Raw genomic sequence first — 16,112 nt, forward strand, 5'->3', positions numbered from 1 at the left:
TGCACTGTGAGCAATTTCTAACTTGGTTTGCTATAACTTTGACATGGTTTTTAGAATAAAGTGAGAGTAAAAGAAAAGCAGATGAAAGAATAGAACTACAGATATTTGCACAGTGATCTTGTAACAACAATACTTTTGTGTCTGCAAAGGAGGTATATAAACTGGGCCATCACATACTGTGGACTGAATTGTTGTCTCCCACCCCCAAATTCATTTGTTGAAGCCCTTACCCCCAAATGTGACTGTATTTGGAGACAGGACCTTTAAAGAGATAATTAAGATTAAATGAGGTCATAAGGGTGGGGCCCTAATCCAGTATGACTGGTGTCCTTATAAGAAGAGGAGAGGAAGAGACAGATGCACACATGCACAGAGAAAAGGTCATGTGAGGACAAAGTGAGAAGGCTACTTTCTGCAAGCCAAAGAGAGAGGCCTCAGGAGAAACTAAACCTGCCAACATCTTGATCTTGGACTTCCAGCCTCTAGAACTGTGAGAAAATAAACTTATGTTTTTAAAGCCGTCCAGTCTGTGGTATTTATTATGGCAGTCCTAGCAGCAAAATACACATGCTTTGGATGAGGTTATCATTGGCACAACAAATAATATTTAATCTGCTTAACAATGTAAAGTAAATTTAAAAAAAATGATTACACAACTGTATCCCTACTTACTCTTCCCAAGTATGCTGTGTGATTGTACTTCAGAGGGAGGACAATAGGACTCAGAAGCCAAAGTCAACAATTCTGAATCATAAAACAAAGACACTGAACTTCTGGAGAATTAGATATAGGAGGAGAGAATCCACCTTAGTCTCAATAAATCTAAAACTAAGAAAAATAATTTTTAGTCACTTCTTTGAAATTGCCAGTGAGGGAAATAATGAAAAGTTTCCAAGAAATGGGGGTTCAAAAGTAAACAGAATTTAAACATCAATTTAAGGTGCATAAAATGCTACTGACAGTTTTATTTAGTGCTGTAATTCTCAACCTTCAGCAGATATCAGAATCTTCTGAAGGACTTGTTGAAACTTGTTAACTCTTCAAGTTTTAACATGTGTTAGTCAGTAGTTCTGATATGGGGCTCAAGAATTTTCAGTTCTAACATGTCCCCAGATGATGCTGAAAAGCTGCTTGTCTGGAGACCACACTTTGAGAACTACTTATTTAATGTATTTAGTGTATTGTATTTTAACGAATCTGCAAAGTATTATGGGATCTCACAGGTTCACTCATGGCTACAGTCTCCTTATACAAGATGTTTGTAACAAGTTCCTAAAAATCTTCTCTATCTATTTGAATTCTACCCTAAATTATTTCAAAATGTAATTGTGGGGGAGTGGGAAGGGAGTACTATAGTAATCAAAATGAGAGTCATTAAATCAAAGTGAAATCTGCCATGGACAACAGTTCTATGAGGTTTCAATTTTTAAATTACTAGCCATAAGTTATATTTAATCCAGTAAATAATGTTAAGAAAATTTCACTAACCTAAATCTTAAGAGTAGATTAAAAGCTGATATAAAAACAAGTTGTTTCCCTAGGTCTTGAAAAAGGTCCCTTTTTTAAATAAGAACTTCAGATTCATAACTAGGAATGAATAAACTGGCTTTTAAGTACAGAGTAAATATGATAATAATACTTACCTGGATGTGCCTTGTAAAAGGAGTAATTTCCATATGGTGTTTAGCAGTTTGTGTCTCAGTGGTCAATTATACACATAAACACAAACAACTTTACCATTATGGTAGAATATCATAAAATACTGAAGATACTTTATAAATGCTTTGATGATACATATGAAGTTTCTAAACTTGCAATAGGACTTGAAAACCGATGCAGAGCACTAGTTCTGCTCAGTAGAGAACTTGAAATCTAAACCAAAACACATTCTGATGGCTATAATATGCAAAATCTAACTTTACAACAGAAATAGTACCAATTCTTTGTCATTAATACCTTAGCAGTATATTGATACCTTTATAAGGAGTATTATATAACAGTTTAATATTTTCTTGTTCCTCTTCCACCCAGCATCTTTTATGAGAGGCACTTATGAAGAGCACTAGCTTTGGCGACGCTATAAGAAACATACACATAGTATAATGATATATTTTACTACACTAACAAAGTATCACTTATAAAGAATTTTTATAAATTCAAAAATAGGTTGTTGGTAACAATGATTACCTTTAAAGCATTGAATTTCATTCACAATATTACTTCATTAATCTTAAACAGCAGTTCCATCTACAAAATGTTCTACAGCTTTTTCCTTTTTGAAAAGGAGGTAAATAAATGCAGGTAAGATACTCATAACTTCTAGTTCAACAATATCAACTTCATTTCACAGCACTGATTAGTAGAGAACATTTTCAAATAAAGTAGTATACAATTTACAAAAATAGAATGATTATATAATGCAAACACTGTCCTCCATTATGAAGAATATGTGTGTGTATACATGTGTGTATGTATGTATATATACATATACATACTTTTTATAAGTTTCACTATTAAATAGCCCTTATTCAAGTACTTTTTTTCTGGTATCTCTTGAAATAATCACCTTGCTATATTATATGTAAATACATAAAAAAATAAAAGGTTAATCTAAGAAAAGGTTAAAAGTTTCAGTGTGGTTGACTAAAATATCAGCCGCTCACTTCAGTGAAAACCTGATTTGAATTCAAAACAGGTTTAGGTGCCATACTAAGTTTAACAACTTAGTCAAAAATACAGATATATTTAAGTGTCAAGTACTCAGTAAATTTCTAATGTGCTAACATTAGAGCAAAATTAAAAGTGTGTATTAATCTATTTATCACCCAATCTTAAACAATCCCCAGACAAAATTCATTTATATAACTAAAAAAATACACTAATATATAATATACCTGCTTACAAACACATAGGTAGCCATAAATAAAACTTTATTCTTTAATTTCATTTACAAGCTACCAAATATTATGTATTGTACACAGTGCTGAACACTTAAATGGCTGTAGTCATGGAGGATCCAGACTGAATGGAAAGCTGTAGATAAAGAAAAGATAAAAGCAAAGTAATACTGTAAAGACAAGTGGCAAAAGCATGGTTTTGCCATAATAAAATCAACTGGATTTGTAATTATACATCAGTTCTGGTTAAAACAAAGTCTGAGCGCCATGCGATTCTCAGCTTTGTTTGCAGTCTGGCTAAAGTCTGTAGAGTCCTTTCGTCTTCTGCGGTGATTAAAATAAAAAGTTAAAAACTATAGCAGCAACAAGCAAACCCTGTAACAGGAAGGCAAGGGTTAAGAACTAAAATAAAGTTTATACAGTGTGTTTAGGGAAAGTATGTGCAGTTTATCTTCCATCAGCAGGAGTCCGACTGAGGGACAACATGATTCGGGCAAATCGCTCACAGAGTTCATGCGTGGAGTACGGAGGTAACTTCGGCGGCTCATGGAAACCTTTAATCTCCGTAGAACAATCAAGCAGTTTTGGCAGAAAATCTGTCAGCTTCTCTTGGAGGTTTGCTGCAAATATAAACAATTAGACGTAACTAAAGATCGACAGGGAGAGAAATTATCTTCAACAAGATTTATTAATTTGGAGTGGTCAGTTGATGTTTCATTTCAAAACATGTAAAATCATTACCATTTGGGGGGAAGAAGTAAAACATAAATGGCAACAGTAGTGTGCACAGCTTAGTTTGTAAATAAGAAAAAAAACTGATGCGAATATAAACATGTTACAGAATATAAAAAATGATAATAACTAACATCTAATTCTAACTGCTTTTAATCCCAACACCCCAGGTGTCCACCTGCATTGTTTAAACTTACATTCCATTTCTTGTCCAAGATAGGAACACCATCGATTTCTCATATCTTCCACAGCAAGTATATCTTTCTCTTCCATTTCATCCACCAATAACAAGGGCAAAAATGGGACAATAAACTCATTCATGATAATCAGACCATTGTTTACTTCTCGATCCTCTCCAGATTCAAACAGTTCTGCAGCCTGCTCATTTAATTTCTTAATGCAATGAAAAAAAGAACAACAAGTTTGTTTCCTTTTTTAATTAAATAAAAATGTAAGTGTTAATACTGAAGGCAACATAACAAGCATGTTCGCAGACAGTATTAGAACAAATGGAAGTCACAAAACGCAACCTCAACCTATTGAGCAAGAAAAGTCTCTTAGAAAAGGCTATGCATATAACAACAGAAACAAAAGCAAAAAAGAAGTGGGAGAAATAATGTTGCCATGTTTTTAAAGCTTAAGTTCAGTTTATTTTACTTTGATCATCACTATAGGGACCATTTTAAAATTTGTTCTCCAGAGGTGAATTTCCCCCAATTCTAAAATTTGACAAGCACTCAAAGTAATTTTAAAAAGGAAGAAATTTTTGAAAAACTCATCATCTTTTCCATAAATGTCAACTCAACAGGGACTGTTATACTTCTTGATACAAAAATATAAAGGTAATCCATTAGTTCATTTACTCCTTCAAAAAATTCTTACTCAGTACATGCCATGTGCCAGAAACTGTTCTAGATGCAGGGGTACCCAAGTGATTAATACAGAAAACTCTCATGGAGCTTACAATCCCTTACAGTACAGGGATCAGTAAACTTTTTCTGTAAAGGACAAGATAGGAAATATCTTAGGCTTCGAGGGCTATATCGTTTTCGTTGCAATGACTGATCTCTGCCGTTGCTGTACAAAGGCAGCCATATGTAAATGAATGAGCACGCCTATGTTTCAATAAAACTTTATTTATAAAAACAAGTGGTAGGCTGTAGCACAGGCCAAGTGTGCTGACATCTAATTGAGTAGAAGAGAGAAATTCATGTGATAAGAAACATAGGAGACAGATAAAAAGGTACAGGTATAATAAGACGTTTATGTCTGAAGTCTTACGTTTACAGAATGATAAATATGATTTTTAAACAGTTTTAAGCTGAACTTCAAATACAAAAATTTTATTATTTCTTACGGTTATGTTATGTCATTCTTGTGCAATTTATCTTGATTTTGTAGAGAGGCTTATGCTGAAAGTCCAATTCAGCCACTAAGCAAATTATTTAACCTTCAGCAAACAAGTACCTTCCTAGCTTCAGCGTCTTTATATGAAAAATGAGATACTATTACCTTCCTTACACAGTGGTTAAGACGATTAAATGAGGTAAGCCTTTAAGTATCTAGTGTAATTTTTATAATTTGCTTTCAAAGACATGTAATTATTCTGAAATTCGATGTTAAGTTCACTAAATCAAAACATATCCTAGAAACAACTCAAACATAGTATGTCCAAAGCCAACCTTATTCATTCTCTTAAGAGTCCCGAAAGCCAAAGACAGAACTAGTAAGTCAGGCAGCCTTAATGCTTCTATTTCCTTCTTCCCACTCATCTAATAGTTACCAAGTCCTTGATTTCATTTCCTTTACCATTTTATATACCCTCTCTTTCATATTCATCGTACTTCTGCCTTAGTTGAGGCTCTCGCCCTCTCTTCCCTGTCTATCTCCTCTAGCGTTCTTCATTTCAATCTTTACTCCTTTCCAGTTCATCTTCTAGTATACGACTGCCAGAATGATTTTCCAAAACCTGATCAAGCCAAACTTACACCAACTTTACAATGGTACCAATGCATTAGAATGGTGCATAAGCTTCTTCACAGTCTAACAACAAATTCTGTTGGCTTCATCACTTCCACCTAACCCTGTTCCTCATAACTTAGCCACAATGGATTTATCTTCATTTTCTGTTGTATACTTCCCATGCCTTTTCATATGATATTCCTTTGTCTGGAATGTTTTTCTCTCTTCTCTACAAGGCTTTAAACTCTTATTTATCCATCAAGATCCAGATCAGCGTTTATCTTATCTCTTAAGCTTCTCCCCAACAATTCCAGGTATATTATTTTGCATATTTCTCATAATAATACTTATTCTGAAATATAAAAATTATCTGTGTACATCACTCACCAGATTGAATTCTCTTAGGATAAATAATAGGTCTTATTTATCTTTGCATCCCTCAGAATCTGACACTCAGTAAATACTCAATGTAAAAAAAAAGAAAAACCTTAAAGGAACACTAAAATAATCCTCCTGAGGTTTTATTTAAATCCCTATGTGAAACAACAAAGTGTGGCTGGTTTACTAACCTAAAATGATAAAAGAAACACATTCTACCATTTTATAAATGTCTTAGAATAACCATCAAGTTTTTTTGGTTGTATTTATGTTTAAAACAGTTTTACCAAAATATTTCAATATCCCAACACTGTAACGTTTTTACATTAAAAATTGCTTTAACTCATTCAATGCAAAATTTTATATAATTATATAAAACTGTACTTTTTTAAACTGAAATATATATAATTCAGGTCTTCCTTCTCAGGGGTTGATTAAAAACCTTTTGAAACTGACCAAATTAAGAATACCATCCTTAATGGATACAAACCATCAACAATTCAAGTCTTAAAATACACTCAAATGCAGCAAAATCAGCTAAGAGAAAAATAACAAGATCACAAGCCTCTAATATTCACATTCAAAAATTCCGAAAACATACCGCAGACTACAATTAACATATACTATGTAGTTCTACTGAAAGAAAACATTTCACCAGTACACCTACTTAAAGTTTTTTAAAGTACACATAAACCAAGTAACCTATATAGATTCAAAAATCATACTCTTGAATACCTTTATATATTTTATAGAAAAAAACTGCAACTTAGAAGTTCACAATCTATAGTCATGTTAATAGCTAAATAAAATCTAATCAGAAAAAAGTATAAAGATGGAATTTGTAATTTTATACATAACGGTTAGCTGACTCAAGAAACATTAACAAAGTACTCCAGATATCTAGAGAGTAAACTGGTAGGGGAAAAAAAAAACTTGCTAAAAAGATTTCTTAAAGTTTATAACAACAATAATATTTCAGCACATAGATAGTAAAAATATTTGAGGAAAAAAATTCCATTGACTAGGTGAAAAAAAATGATATTATACTACAATGAATCCTTTAACATTATGTACACCAAATATACTATTTATAAAAACTCAGAAAAATCTATTCTTTTTCTGGAATAATAATGATGATAATTCATCATTTAGGCCCTCTTCTGTCATCAAAAGAGGGAATGGCAGAATGAGAAGAAATCTAAATATAAAAATGTAATTATTCTGACCTCATTTTAAGAACATTTCTGGTTCATCATCTGTAAAACTTAAGATCCTTAAAGAAGAAGGGATAAAGAATTGAGTGTATTTTCCCACCTCAAGGGAATAGACCCAGATTATAGACATCATCATGACACCCCATCAGAATTAATAGTCAATCACTTATATATGAGTCTAGATAACTGCCCCAATGTAAGACAAAATGATAAAGTAAACACATACTATGTACATTCAACTTACTAGTAAACATTCTCTTCTATAATGTGATATCAATTCTTCATCATGTCCTCTGTATGGGCCTTTGGACAAGAGTTCTTTGTTATTCTGATAAGCACAGATAAGGAACAGCAAGGAATCTATATAACTTAAAAAAAAAAAAGTACAGCATTACTATTTTATCTTTGTAAAAAAAGGTCAATTACAATTTTAAAGCATTTTAAGTATACATTTAAATTTTGATTATCCAGAACAACATTAAAATAAAAAGTATCACCTGATGATACACTGTATGCCTGAAGGCATCTTTTGAGTAACAGCCACATCTGAAACCAGCAGATAGTTGTCTTAAAAGTAAAACAAACAAAAAACAGAACTAGGAATTAAGAAAAAACTGAGAAAAAGGCCATAATTGATGAATTCAGAGTTCCTTCTGTCTTCCTTGGTATTTATTTCCATTTAGACTCAAAATTAACACTGATGTGAAAGTCAACGATCTGCTTTTTTTTTTTTTTTTTCGCTACACGGGCCTCTCACTGTTGTTGTGGCCTCTCCCATTGCGGAGCACAGGCTCCAGACGCGCAGGCCCAGCGGCCATGGCTCACGGGCCCAGCCGCTCCGCAGCATGTGGGATCTTCCCGGACTGGGGCACGAACCCGCGTCCCCTGCATCAGCAGGCGGACTCTCAGCCACTGTGCCACCAGGGAAGTCCAACGATCTACTTTTTAAACAACATGATGTCATTTTTGTTTGAGGGAAGGATCAGATTACTTTGTTCCTTTATAACGAACAGCACTCGATTCATTCAGTGACTCTTTTTTAGTCAGGTTTTTTTCTATGTGAGGGCACAGTTCTACTCATTGAGAAAAATGTAAGAGGGGAGAATATCCAAAGGAGATGGGTGAAGTAGAAGGGAAAAAATGCTTCTAAATCTGGGAAATCTAGTGGGATACAGACAAAAGAAAACACTAACATAAAAGGCAGGCAGGGTTAGGCCTTTGTTTTATAGTTAATATTAATATGTTATTTATTTAAGTCTAGACCTTAAGAAGTTCAAACTAGGGGCTTCCCTGGTGGCGCAGTGGTTGAGAGTCCGCCTGCTGATGCAGGGGACACGGGTTCGTGCCCCGGTCTGGGAAGATCCCACATGCCGCAGAGCCTGCGCGTCCGGAGCCTGTGCTCCGCAACGGGAGAGGCCACAACAGTGAGAGGCCCACGTACAGCAAAAAAAAAAAAAACAAAAAGAAGTTCAAACTAGGTTTTAAAAAGGGAATATGGGAAAAATGTTTGAGTACTATATTTGTCTCTAAAACGATTATTCTTCTCCTAACATGCTGTAGGAAAAAATATATACAGCTATATATTTGTATAACTGAAATATGAAAGATATTTTAAGATATTTCCTATGTGTCAGATTTTCCAATCATAACGTATCTTCTCACAAATTCAGAAAAATGCAACATCCTAAAAAGTGAAATACTGTACAGAAACAATGTTTACTGCCAATCAGTGTTACTGTTTATTAATTTCAGGTGCTCAGAAACAAGTCTATAGTCCAAATGTTAAATGTAGAATTATGTGGAAATTAATGTACACATTCATAACAAATCAAATTACACACCTGAAACTACTTCATAAAAAATAAGTTCTTTTAAGTTATGTTTTGGAAACAGCTTTTCCCAGGAATTTGTTTTTGAGAAAACTTAGGGTATGAAATCTTATTTTGAAATAATATGGGTATAGTCTCAGCTAAAGCTTTTTTTGTTTAAAGAGTGATAATAATATTAAATGTTGTTTTACGTCACTAAGTTGAATTAGTTTGCTGGCACATCTACCTTCCCTTTTATAGCTATTAAGTTTCCTGTTGAAAGGTCTCCCCTGAATGACATCCATATCTGGCTTTCTAGACCTGAGTCATCGCTCTGAGAATAGCTCTGAAACTATGAACATGTTCCAATTTTCTAGTGAAGTACACAAAACGTTCTACATTTTATCAACGTTTAAAGTGCTTACACTTCAAGTAATCAGAATAAAATTCAGCAGTCCAGTTACCAAATTCTTATTTAAGATAAAATAAGACTATGTAGCCTGATAGATTCTCTTTATTCTTCCAGTTTTACTGCTGTAAAATTATGGTTCCTAAAAACATGATTTCATTTCATTACTCAGAGAAGTAATAATGACCCATCAATAAATAATTCAATTTATGGCTTTCAAGTGCTAAGTTTTCATTAAAAACAAGTTTGACAAAACCTTTTGGCAATGTTTTATACACTGCTAGTAACGGTAACCGCTATATTTAAAGTGGTAAAATTAACATTTATTTTTACAATATTCCATAAATATTATTTGTCACCACTACTAATTTTCTAGCTGACCTTTCACATTTGCTATGCTAAGAATATTCACTTTACCAACAAGAACATATTTAAGAATAAGCAAATTATGAAATTTAAACATAATTCCAAGTTATACTTAAAGTCCTTTAACAAATGTTAACTCAGAAAAGCTAATGTAGAATCTATGCAGAGAGCAAGAAAATGACAGGTTCATCTTGTTAATTCTTATTGCGATAATGAATACATTTTGTCCTTTTCTGATTTCATTAAATTATACAAGAATATAGAGGTCTCTATTTCAATTTTTCTCTCCCTAGTTAGTCGTGTGACCTTGACAAAGTTATTGCAGCACTGTGGAGCCCAGTTTCTTTACCTATAAAATGGAAATACCTTTTAGATACTCTGTTCAATTGTAAGACCATATTAATATTTTTCTCAGAAAACTTAATCTCCAAAATCCTAAAGCTAATTAGAATATCCCTATTAAATAAAACTTTGACCAAAATATTAATAAAATAGAGCTACTGATCAAAACAGTTTTCTATTTCAGTAACCAAAGTAAATTATCTTAAAAGTACACAATCACTAGGACTTTAATAATTTGTATCCAAGTATTAACATTACTTTTTACTTTTGTGTGATAACTTTTAAGATTTTGATAAGTGTAAGAATGATGGCATTGTGTACTGTCCAACGAACAGAGCCGCACTGTCCAACAGAACTTCCTGCAATAATGGAAGTGGTGTATCTGTGCTGGCCAAAACAGTAGCCACTAGTCACGCGTAACTACTGAACATTCAAAATGTGGCTAGTATGACTGAGAAACCGAATTCTTAGCTTTAAAAATTTTAATTAATTTATATTTAAATTTTTGCATGTGGCTGGTGGCCACCATGTTGGACAGCATAGCTCTAGAAGTAATGTTGCATGTTGGCATTTAAAAAAAACAACATTATTACCTCAAGTGGAGGTTTCTTATACTTTACACAATAAAAAAGAAAAGGAAAAAAAAGAAAGAAATCAATATCCCTTTTACTTGGCGGCAGTATTACAGTGTATTTTAAATATAGCACATAAAAAAATCCTTAGTCAAGTAAATTAATGTTAAAGGATACGAATTGAGAAATACGTGTATAATAAGTAAATACACATTAATGAATAATCTATAATGGTCAATAAATCAATATGTATCCTTTTCTTCTCGGTAACAATGATTGCAATTTAAAAAGCAGAAATTCCTTTAAAACCATCTGTAATTTGTATGAGAAGTAATCTAAAATATTTACAGTCGCAGTATTTAGAAGACAAGTGATTAGTTTTCTACAGCTATATTTTTTATAGTACCTCGAAGTTCAGAGAAAGAGACAGATTAGAAACACTATCTCTAATTTGAAGTCAAGATTAAACTCAGAAAGAACAGGAAAAAGGCTAGTGACTGGAAGGTAGATGTTGAAGAATACAAAGAATTCCATTTGCTGGGCTACCAGCTTCTTCGGTCCCCAGCAAACTTCTAGGCTTCAGTCTAATCCTATTCCATTCTAAGTTTCAATTGCAGTGTTTGAGAGCTGATAAAAACAATGACAATAATGCCAGCTTTACAGATTTAGCTTAAAATGGAAAATATATTGTATGTGGGGTATATGGGAACTCTTTGTATTAATTTTGCAATTTCTCTGTAAATCTAAGACTGTTCTAAAATAAAACATTTATTGAAAATATACACTGTGAAAAAAACCTTTTCTATAGATGAGGTCACATCTGAATAGAATACAAAAATTAAGCTCTCCTTTTCATGTGTGTACATCTTGCCTTACCTTTCTCTTTGAAAATTTTCTAGCCCAATTATGAGATACATGGTTGTTTCCCTGAATTTTCTATAATCCTGATGCCATTCCTGTAGGTGAAAGAAAATAGTAAAAGTATATAGATATTAAAACTACAATGAAAACTGCTTATAAATACATTGTTTTGATAACTGTTTGAATTAACAGAAGCAAAGAGTTCATAATTAAAGATAAACTAGACCTAAATCAAGACTTTACTGTCTTACATACAAAACTATTTATCGGTATAATAATAAATGTAAAAATTATTAGACATTGATGAGAAATTAAACAACAATGACTCACTAGAAGAAAACAGAAATACAAAGGCAAGATAATCAGTCAGGTAGGTCATCTCTCTCTCTCAAAAATTCTTCATTGTAAAATTTTATTATTAAGATATCATTATAGAATATTTGGGGTGCATGTATCTTTTCAAATTAGTGTTTTCATTTTTTCCAGACATATACAGAGGAGTGAATTGCTGGATTATATTGATGGTTCTATTTTCATTTTTTTGAGGAACCTCCATACTGTTACCCATGGGGAGAGGGAAAGGAGGAGTGCGATAGGGGTACAGGATTACAAAATACAAACTAGTATGTATAAAATAGATAAACAGCAAGGATATATTGTATAGCACAGGGAATTATAGCTATTATCTTGTAATAACTTTTAATGGAGTATAATCTGTAAACATACTGAACCTATGCTGTACACCTGAAATTAATATAACGTAAAGCAAATACACTTAAATTTAAAAAATATTATTATAGATCTACATCACATTGAAGGTAGAAGGTAAATGAAGCTAACTCCTCTAACAGGAAGCAAAGCTTGAAGACTGTTATTTGAAGCACAGTTTTAAGGAACTGAAAGAAAAAAAAAAATGTTACATCATAATAAAATTATTTAACCTTTTAATTTTCCCAAATTTGTGTTAAATTTTAAATGTGGTTGCTGAATACTCTTTTCAGCTGAGCTATGGTGAAAAAGATAGATGCATTTCACATTTCAACAGCCTCTCCCTCCAAAACAACTCACAATTATTGGGCATGTAATGTGACTAAATGATTCAGAACTTACAACTTATAACTCTAGAAAATGACTTAAAAAAATAAAATCAAGATTTTTTTCTTAACTTACTTAATAAAAATTGATTCAAGGAAAATCATAACTAAAATTCAATATAGGACTAACCTAAAGGAGATAGTGATGATAGAAGTGTGAAAGTTTTTATATACATATTATTATAAGTAAATGAAAATAAGAAACATACAGGCCAGTTATTGACCAGCTACATTCTACTTGAATATGAATCATTTTAATTTTTAATTTTAAAAGGCATAATTTCCACACTATAAGTAGACCTTAATAACAAATAAAGGTAAAATTGTCTTGCAAGCATAAAGTTAACTTTTCTGGGGGAAGTATTCAAATTGCCACTCTATTGTCATTAGAATCACCTTAGAAGTTGTTAAGTAGGTAAACTTTTTCTTTAAAGGGTTAGACAATAAATGTTTCAGGCTTTGCAGGCCATGCAGTCTCTGTTGCAGTTACTCATCTCTGCGGTTGTAGTGTGAAAGTGCTGATACGCAATACCTAAACAAATGGCTTGTGTTCCAATAAAACTTTACTTAAAAAAGCAGGTGGTGAGCTGGATTTGGTCTGTGGGCAAGGTCTGCTGATGCGTGACTTAGAGCAAGACAAAGATATGTGGGATATACAGAATCCAAAAACATGTCATGTAAATACCTATAAGACTTAGTGGCTCTGCAGTTAGAAAAAATATGAGAAGTTTTCATAATAAAAATATGCTGAAGCCAATCTGATGAAGCATGCTTGTAGAGAGACTGTAGAATCAAACCACAAATAAAAAATCAAGTCCCGGGGCTCCCCTGGTGGCACAGTGGTTGAGGGTCCGCCTGCCGATGCAGGGGACGCGGGTTCGTGCCCCGGTCCGGGAGGATACCGCATGCCGCGGAGGGGCTGGGCCCCTGGGCCGTGGCCGACGGGCCTTCGCGTCCGGAGCCTGTGCTCCGTGGCGGGAGGGGCCGCAGCGGTGAGAGGTCCGCATACCGCAAAGAAAAAAAAAAAAATCAAGTCCCATGTTACTTGAATCTTGGAGACAAGGGTAGAGTTAGCAACCAATTTGCCTGCCATCTCTGGCATGTATTGTGTGTCCATTTATTTGTGGCTGTGTTCCTAGATTTTCTATTCTGCTTTATTGCTCGAATTTACCTATTCTTACGCTAATATTATTATAAAGCATAAAGGTTAAGATAATTTGTATCGATTTCAAGTAAAAAAGCCTTCCTACCTCGTTCTTCTTCAAGAATGTCAGGACTAGAGTGAGATCTTTGCATTTCCATAAAAGTTTTGAATCAGCTTATTAAAGCTCCATAAAACAACTTGCTAGAAGTCTGACAGAAACTGCACAGTATCAATAAACCATTTTGGGGAAAACTGACATCTTTATAATACAAAGTTTCCCAAACACGATACGATACACATATCCATTTGTTTAGGTCTTCTTTATAACGTCTCCTAAAGTCATGCACAATTTTTGCTAAATTTGCCTCTAGGTACTCCACAGTTTGGGTACTACTAAAAATGCTGTTATTCTTTAGAATTTCTATCTGATTATTTGTTACTGGTATAAAGGAATAAAACTGATATTTGACATAAGACTTGTATGTTACAGAGCTCTCTTATTATCTTTATTTATCTCCAATAAATTTATCTGTAGATTTTGTATTTTCTAGGTATAAAATCTGCAAATAATGAAAACTTTGTTTCTTCTTTTGCAATCTCTTACTTTTTGCTTTATTTTTTGTTGCCTTACTGTCCTTGAATTACCAGTACAATGCTGAATAGAAGTGGTAATGGCATACATGCCTGTCTTTTTCTTGATCACAAAAGGAAAGCTTTCAATGTTCAGATTTCTTTATATTTGTTTTTGTTTTTCAAGACACTCTTTAGTAGATTAAAGTAGCTACCTTGTTTCTCCAAAGAAGATATACAGATTGCCAAGAAACACATGAAAGGATGTTTAACATCACTAACCCTTAGAGAAATGCAAATCAAAACTACAATGAGATATCACCTCACACCAGTCAGAACGGCCATCATCAAAAAATCTACAAACAATAAATGCTGGAGAGGGTGTGGAGAAAAGGGAACACTCTTGCACTGCTGGTGGGAATGTAAATTGATACAGTCACTATGGAGAACAGTATGGAGGTTCCTTAAAAAACTAAAAATAGTACTATCATATGACCCAGCAATCCCACTACTGGGCATATACCCTGAGAAAACCGTAATTCAAAAAGAGTCATGTACCACAATGGTCATTGCAGCTCTATTTACAATAGCCAGGACATGGAAGCAACTTAAGTATCCATCGACAGATGAATGGATAAAGAAGATGTGGCACATATATACCATGGAATATTACTCAGCCATAAAAGAAACGAAACTGTTATTCGTAGTGAGGTGGATGGACCTAGAATCTGTCATACAGAGTGAAATAAGTCAGAAAGAGAAAAACAAATACTGTATGCTAATACATCTATACGGAATCTAAAAAAAAAAAAAGGTTCTGAAGAACCTAGGGGCAGGACAGGAATAAAGATGCAAACATAGAGAATGGACTTGAGGACATGGGGAGGGGGAAGGGTAAGCTGGGACGAAGTGAGAGAGTGGCATGGACATATATACACTACCAAATGTAAAACAGATAGCTAGTGGGAAGCAGCTGCATAGCACAGGGAGATCAGCTCGGTGCTTTGTGTCCACCTAGTGGGGTGGGATAGGGAGGGTGGGAGGGAGACACAAGAGGAAGGAGATATGGGGATATATGTATACATATAGCTGATTCACTTTGTGAATAGCAGAAACTAACACAACATTGTAAAGCAATTATACTCCAATAAAAATATTAAAAAAATACAACACAAAACAAAAAATAAGTGGAGAAAAATAAACGACGATTATATTATAAAAAAAATAACTGTTTTCTGTATCCTTCCTTGTATCTGTTAATGTAGTGAATTACACTAATTGTTTAAGGGAATATAAAGTAATTAAGTTTGTAAATGAGAGCAGTCATTAATCAAAGGCACTCATGAAAGCAAGTTAAAATTTACCAAGTTTATAAGTTTTTGAAAAGACAATGTATAAAGTTAAATTTAAAAGCTTGAAAAAATACTAGGTGTTTGAATTGGTAACTTAAAAAAATATTAGTTTTAAAGCCAAACTTAACACAAAGAGAATATTTTGCACAAAAATTACCACAGGCATGATACGACTACTCATGTGTGTGCTCGAGATCTCTCACACAACACTGTCCAATAATGACAAATATATATGGCATACAATGATTAAAACGAATTTCTAACTTCCCCCCAAAATATCTGATGAAGCAAAGAAAAAATATAGCATGGCTTCACTGTAGTACAGTATTTAAGAACATAGGTTCTGTTAACAAAGTTGTGACGTGAAGCTATGAGAACTTTAGGCAAGTTACTTCAACACTCTATGTCAAA

General features: G+C 33.4%; 1 protein-coding gene across 5 annotated transcripts in view; it reads right to left on the reverse strand.

Annotated features, from left to right (window-relative positions):
* Positions 1 to 2,913: 2,913 nt before the first annotated feature.
* USP25 (ubiquitin specific peptidase 25) overlaps positions 2,914 to 16,112 on the reverse strand; it is a 138,845-nt gene continuing 125,646 nt past the window's right edge. For all 5 annotated transcript variants that reach the window (XM_070045422.1, XM_030877759.3, XM_030877762.3 and 2 more), the window contains 4 exons: positions 11,557 to 11,636; positions 7,428 to 7,551; positions 3,827 to 4,022; positions 2,914 to 3,517 (listed from right to left, as the gene is read on the reverse strand). In XM_070045422.1, the coding sequence (XP_069901523.1) occupies positions 3,345 to 3,517; positions 3,827 to 4,022; positions 7,428 to 7,551; positions 11,557 to 11,636 (573 nt within the window). In that variant the 3' untranslated portion in view covers positions 2,914 to 3,344. The remainder of the gene's footprint in view (positions 3,518 to 3,826; positions 4,023 to 7,427; positions 7,552 to 11,556; positions 11,637 to 16,112) is intronic.

This window comes from Globicephala melas, chromosome 4, assembly GCF_963455315.2.
Source record: "Globicephala melas chromosome 4, mGloMel1.2, whole genome shotgun sequence".
Classification (NCBI taxonomy): Eukaryota; Metazoa; Chordata; class Mammalia; order Artiodactyla; family Delphinidae; genus Globicephala; species Globicephala melas.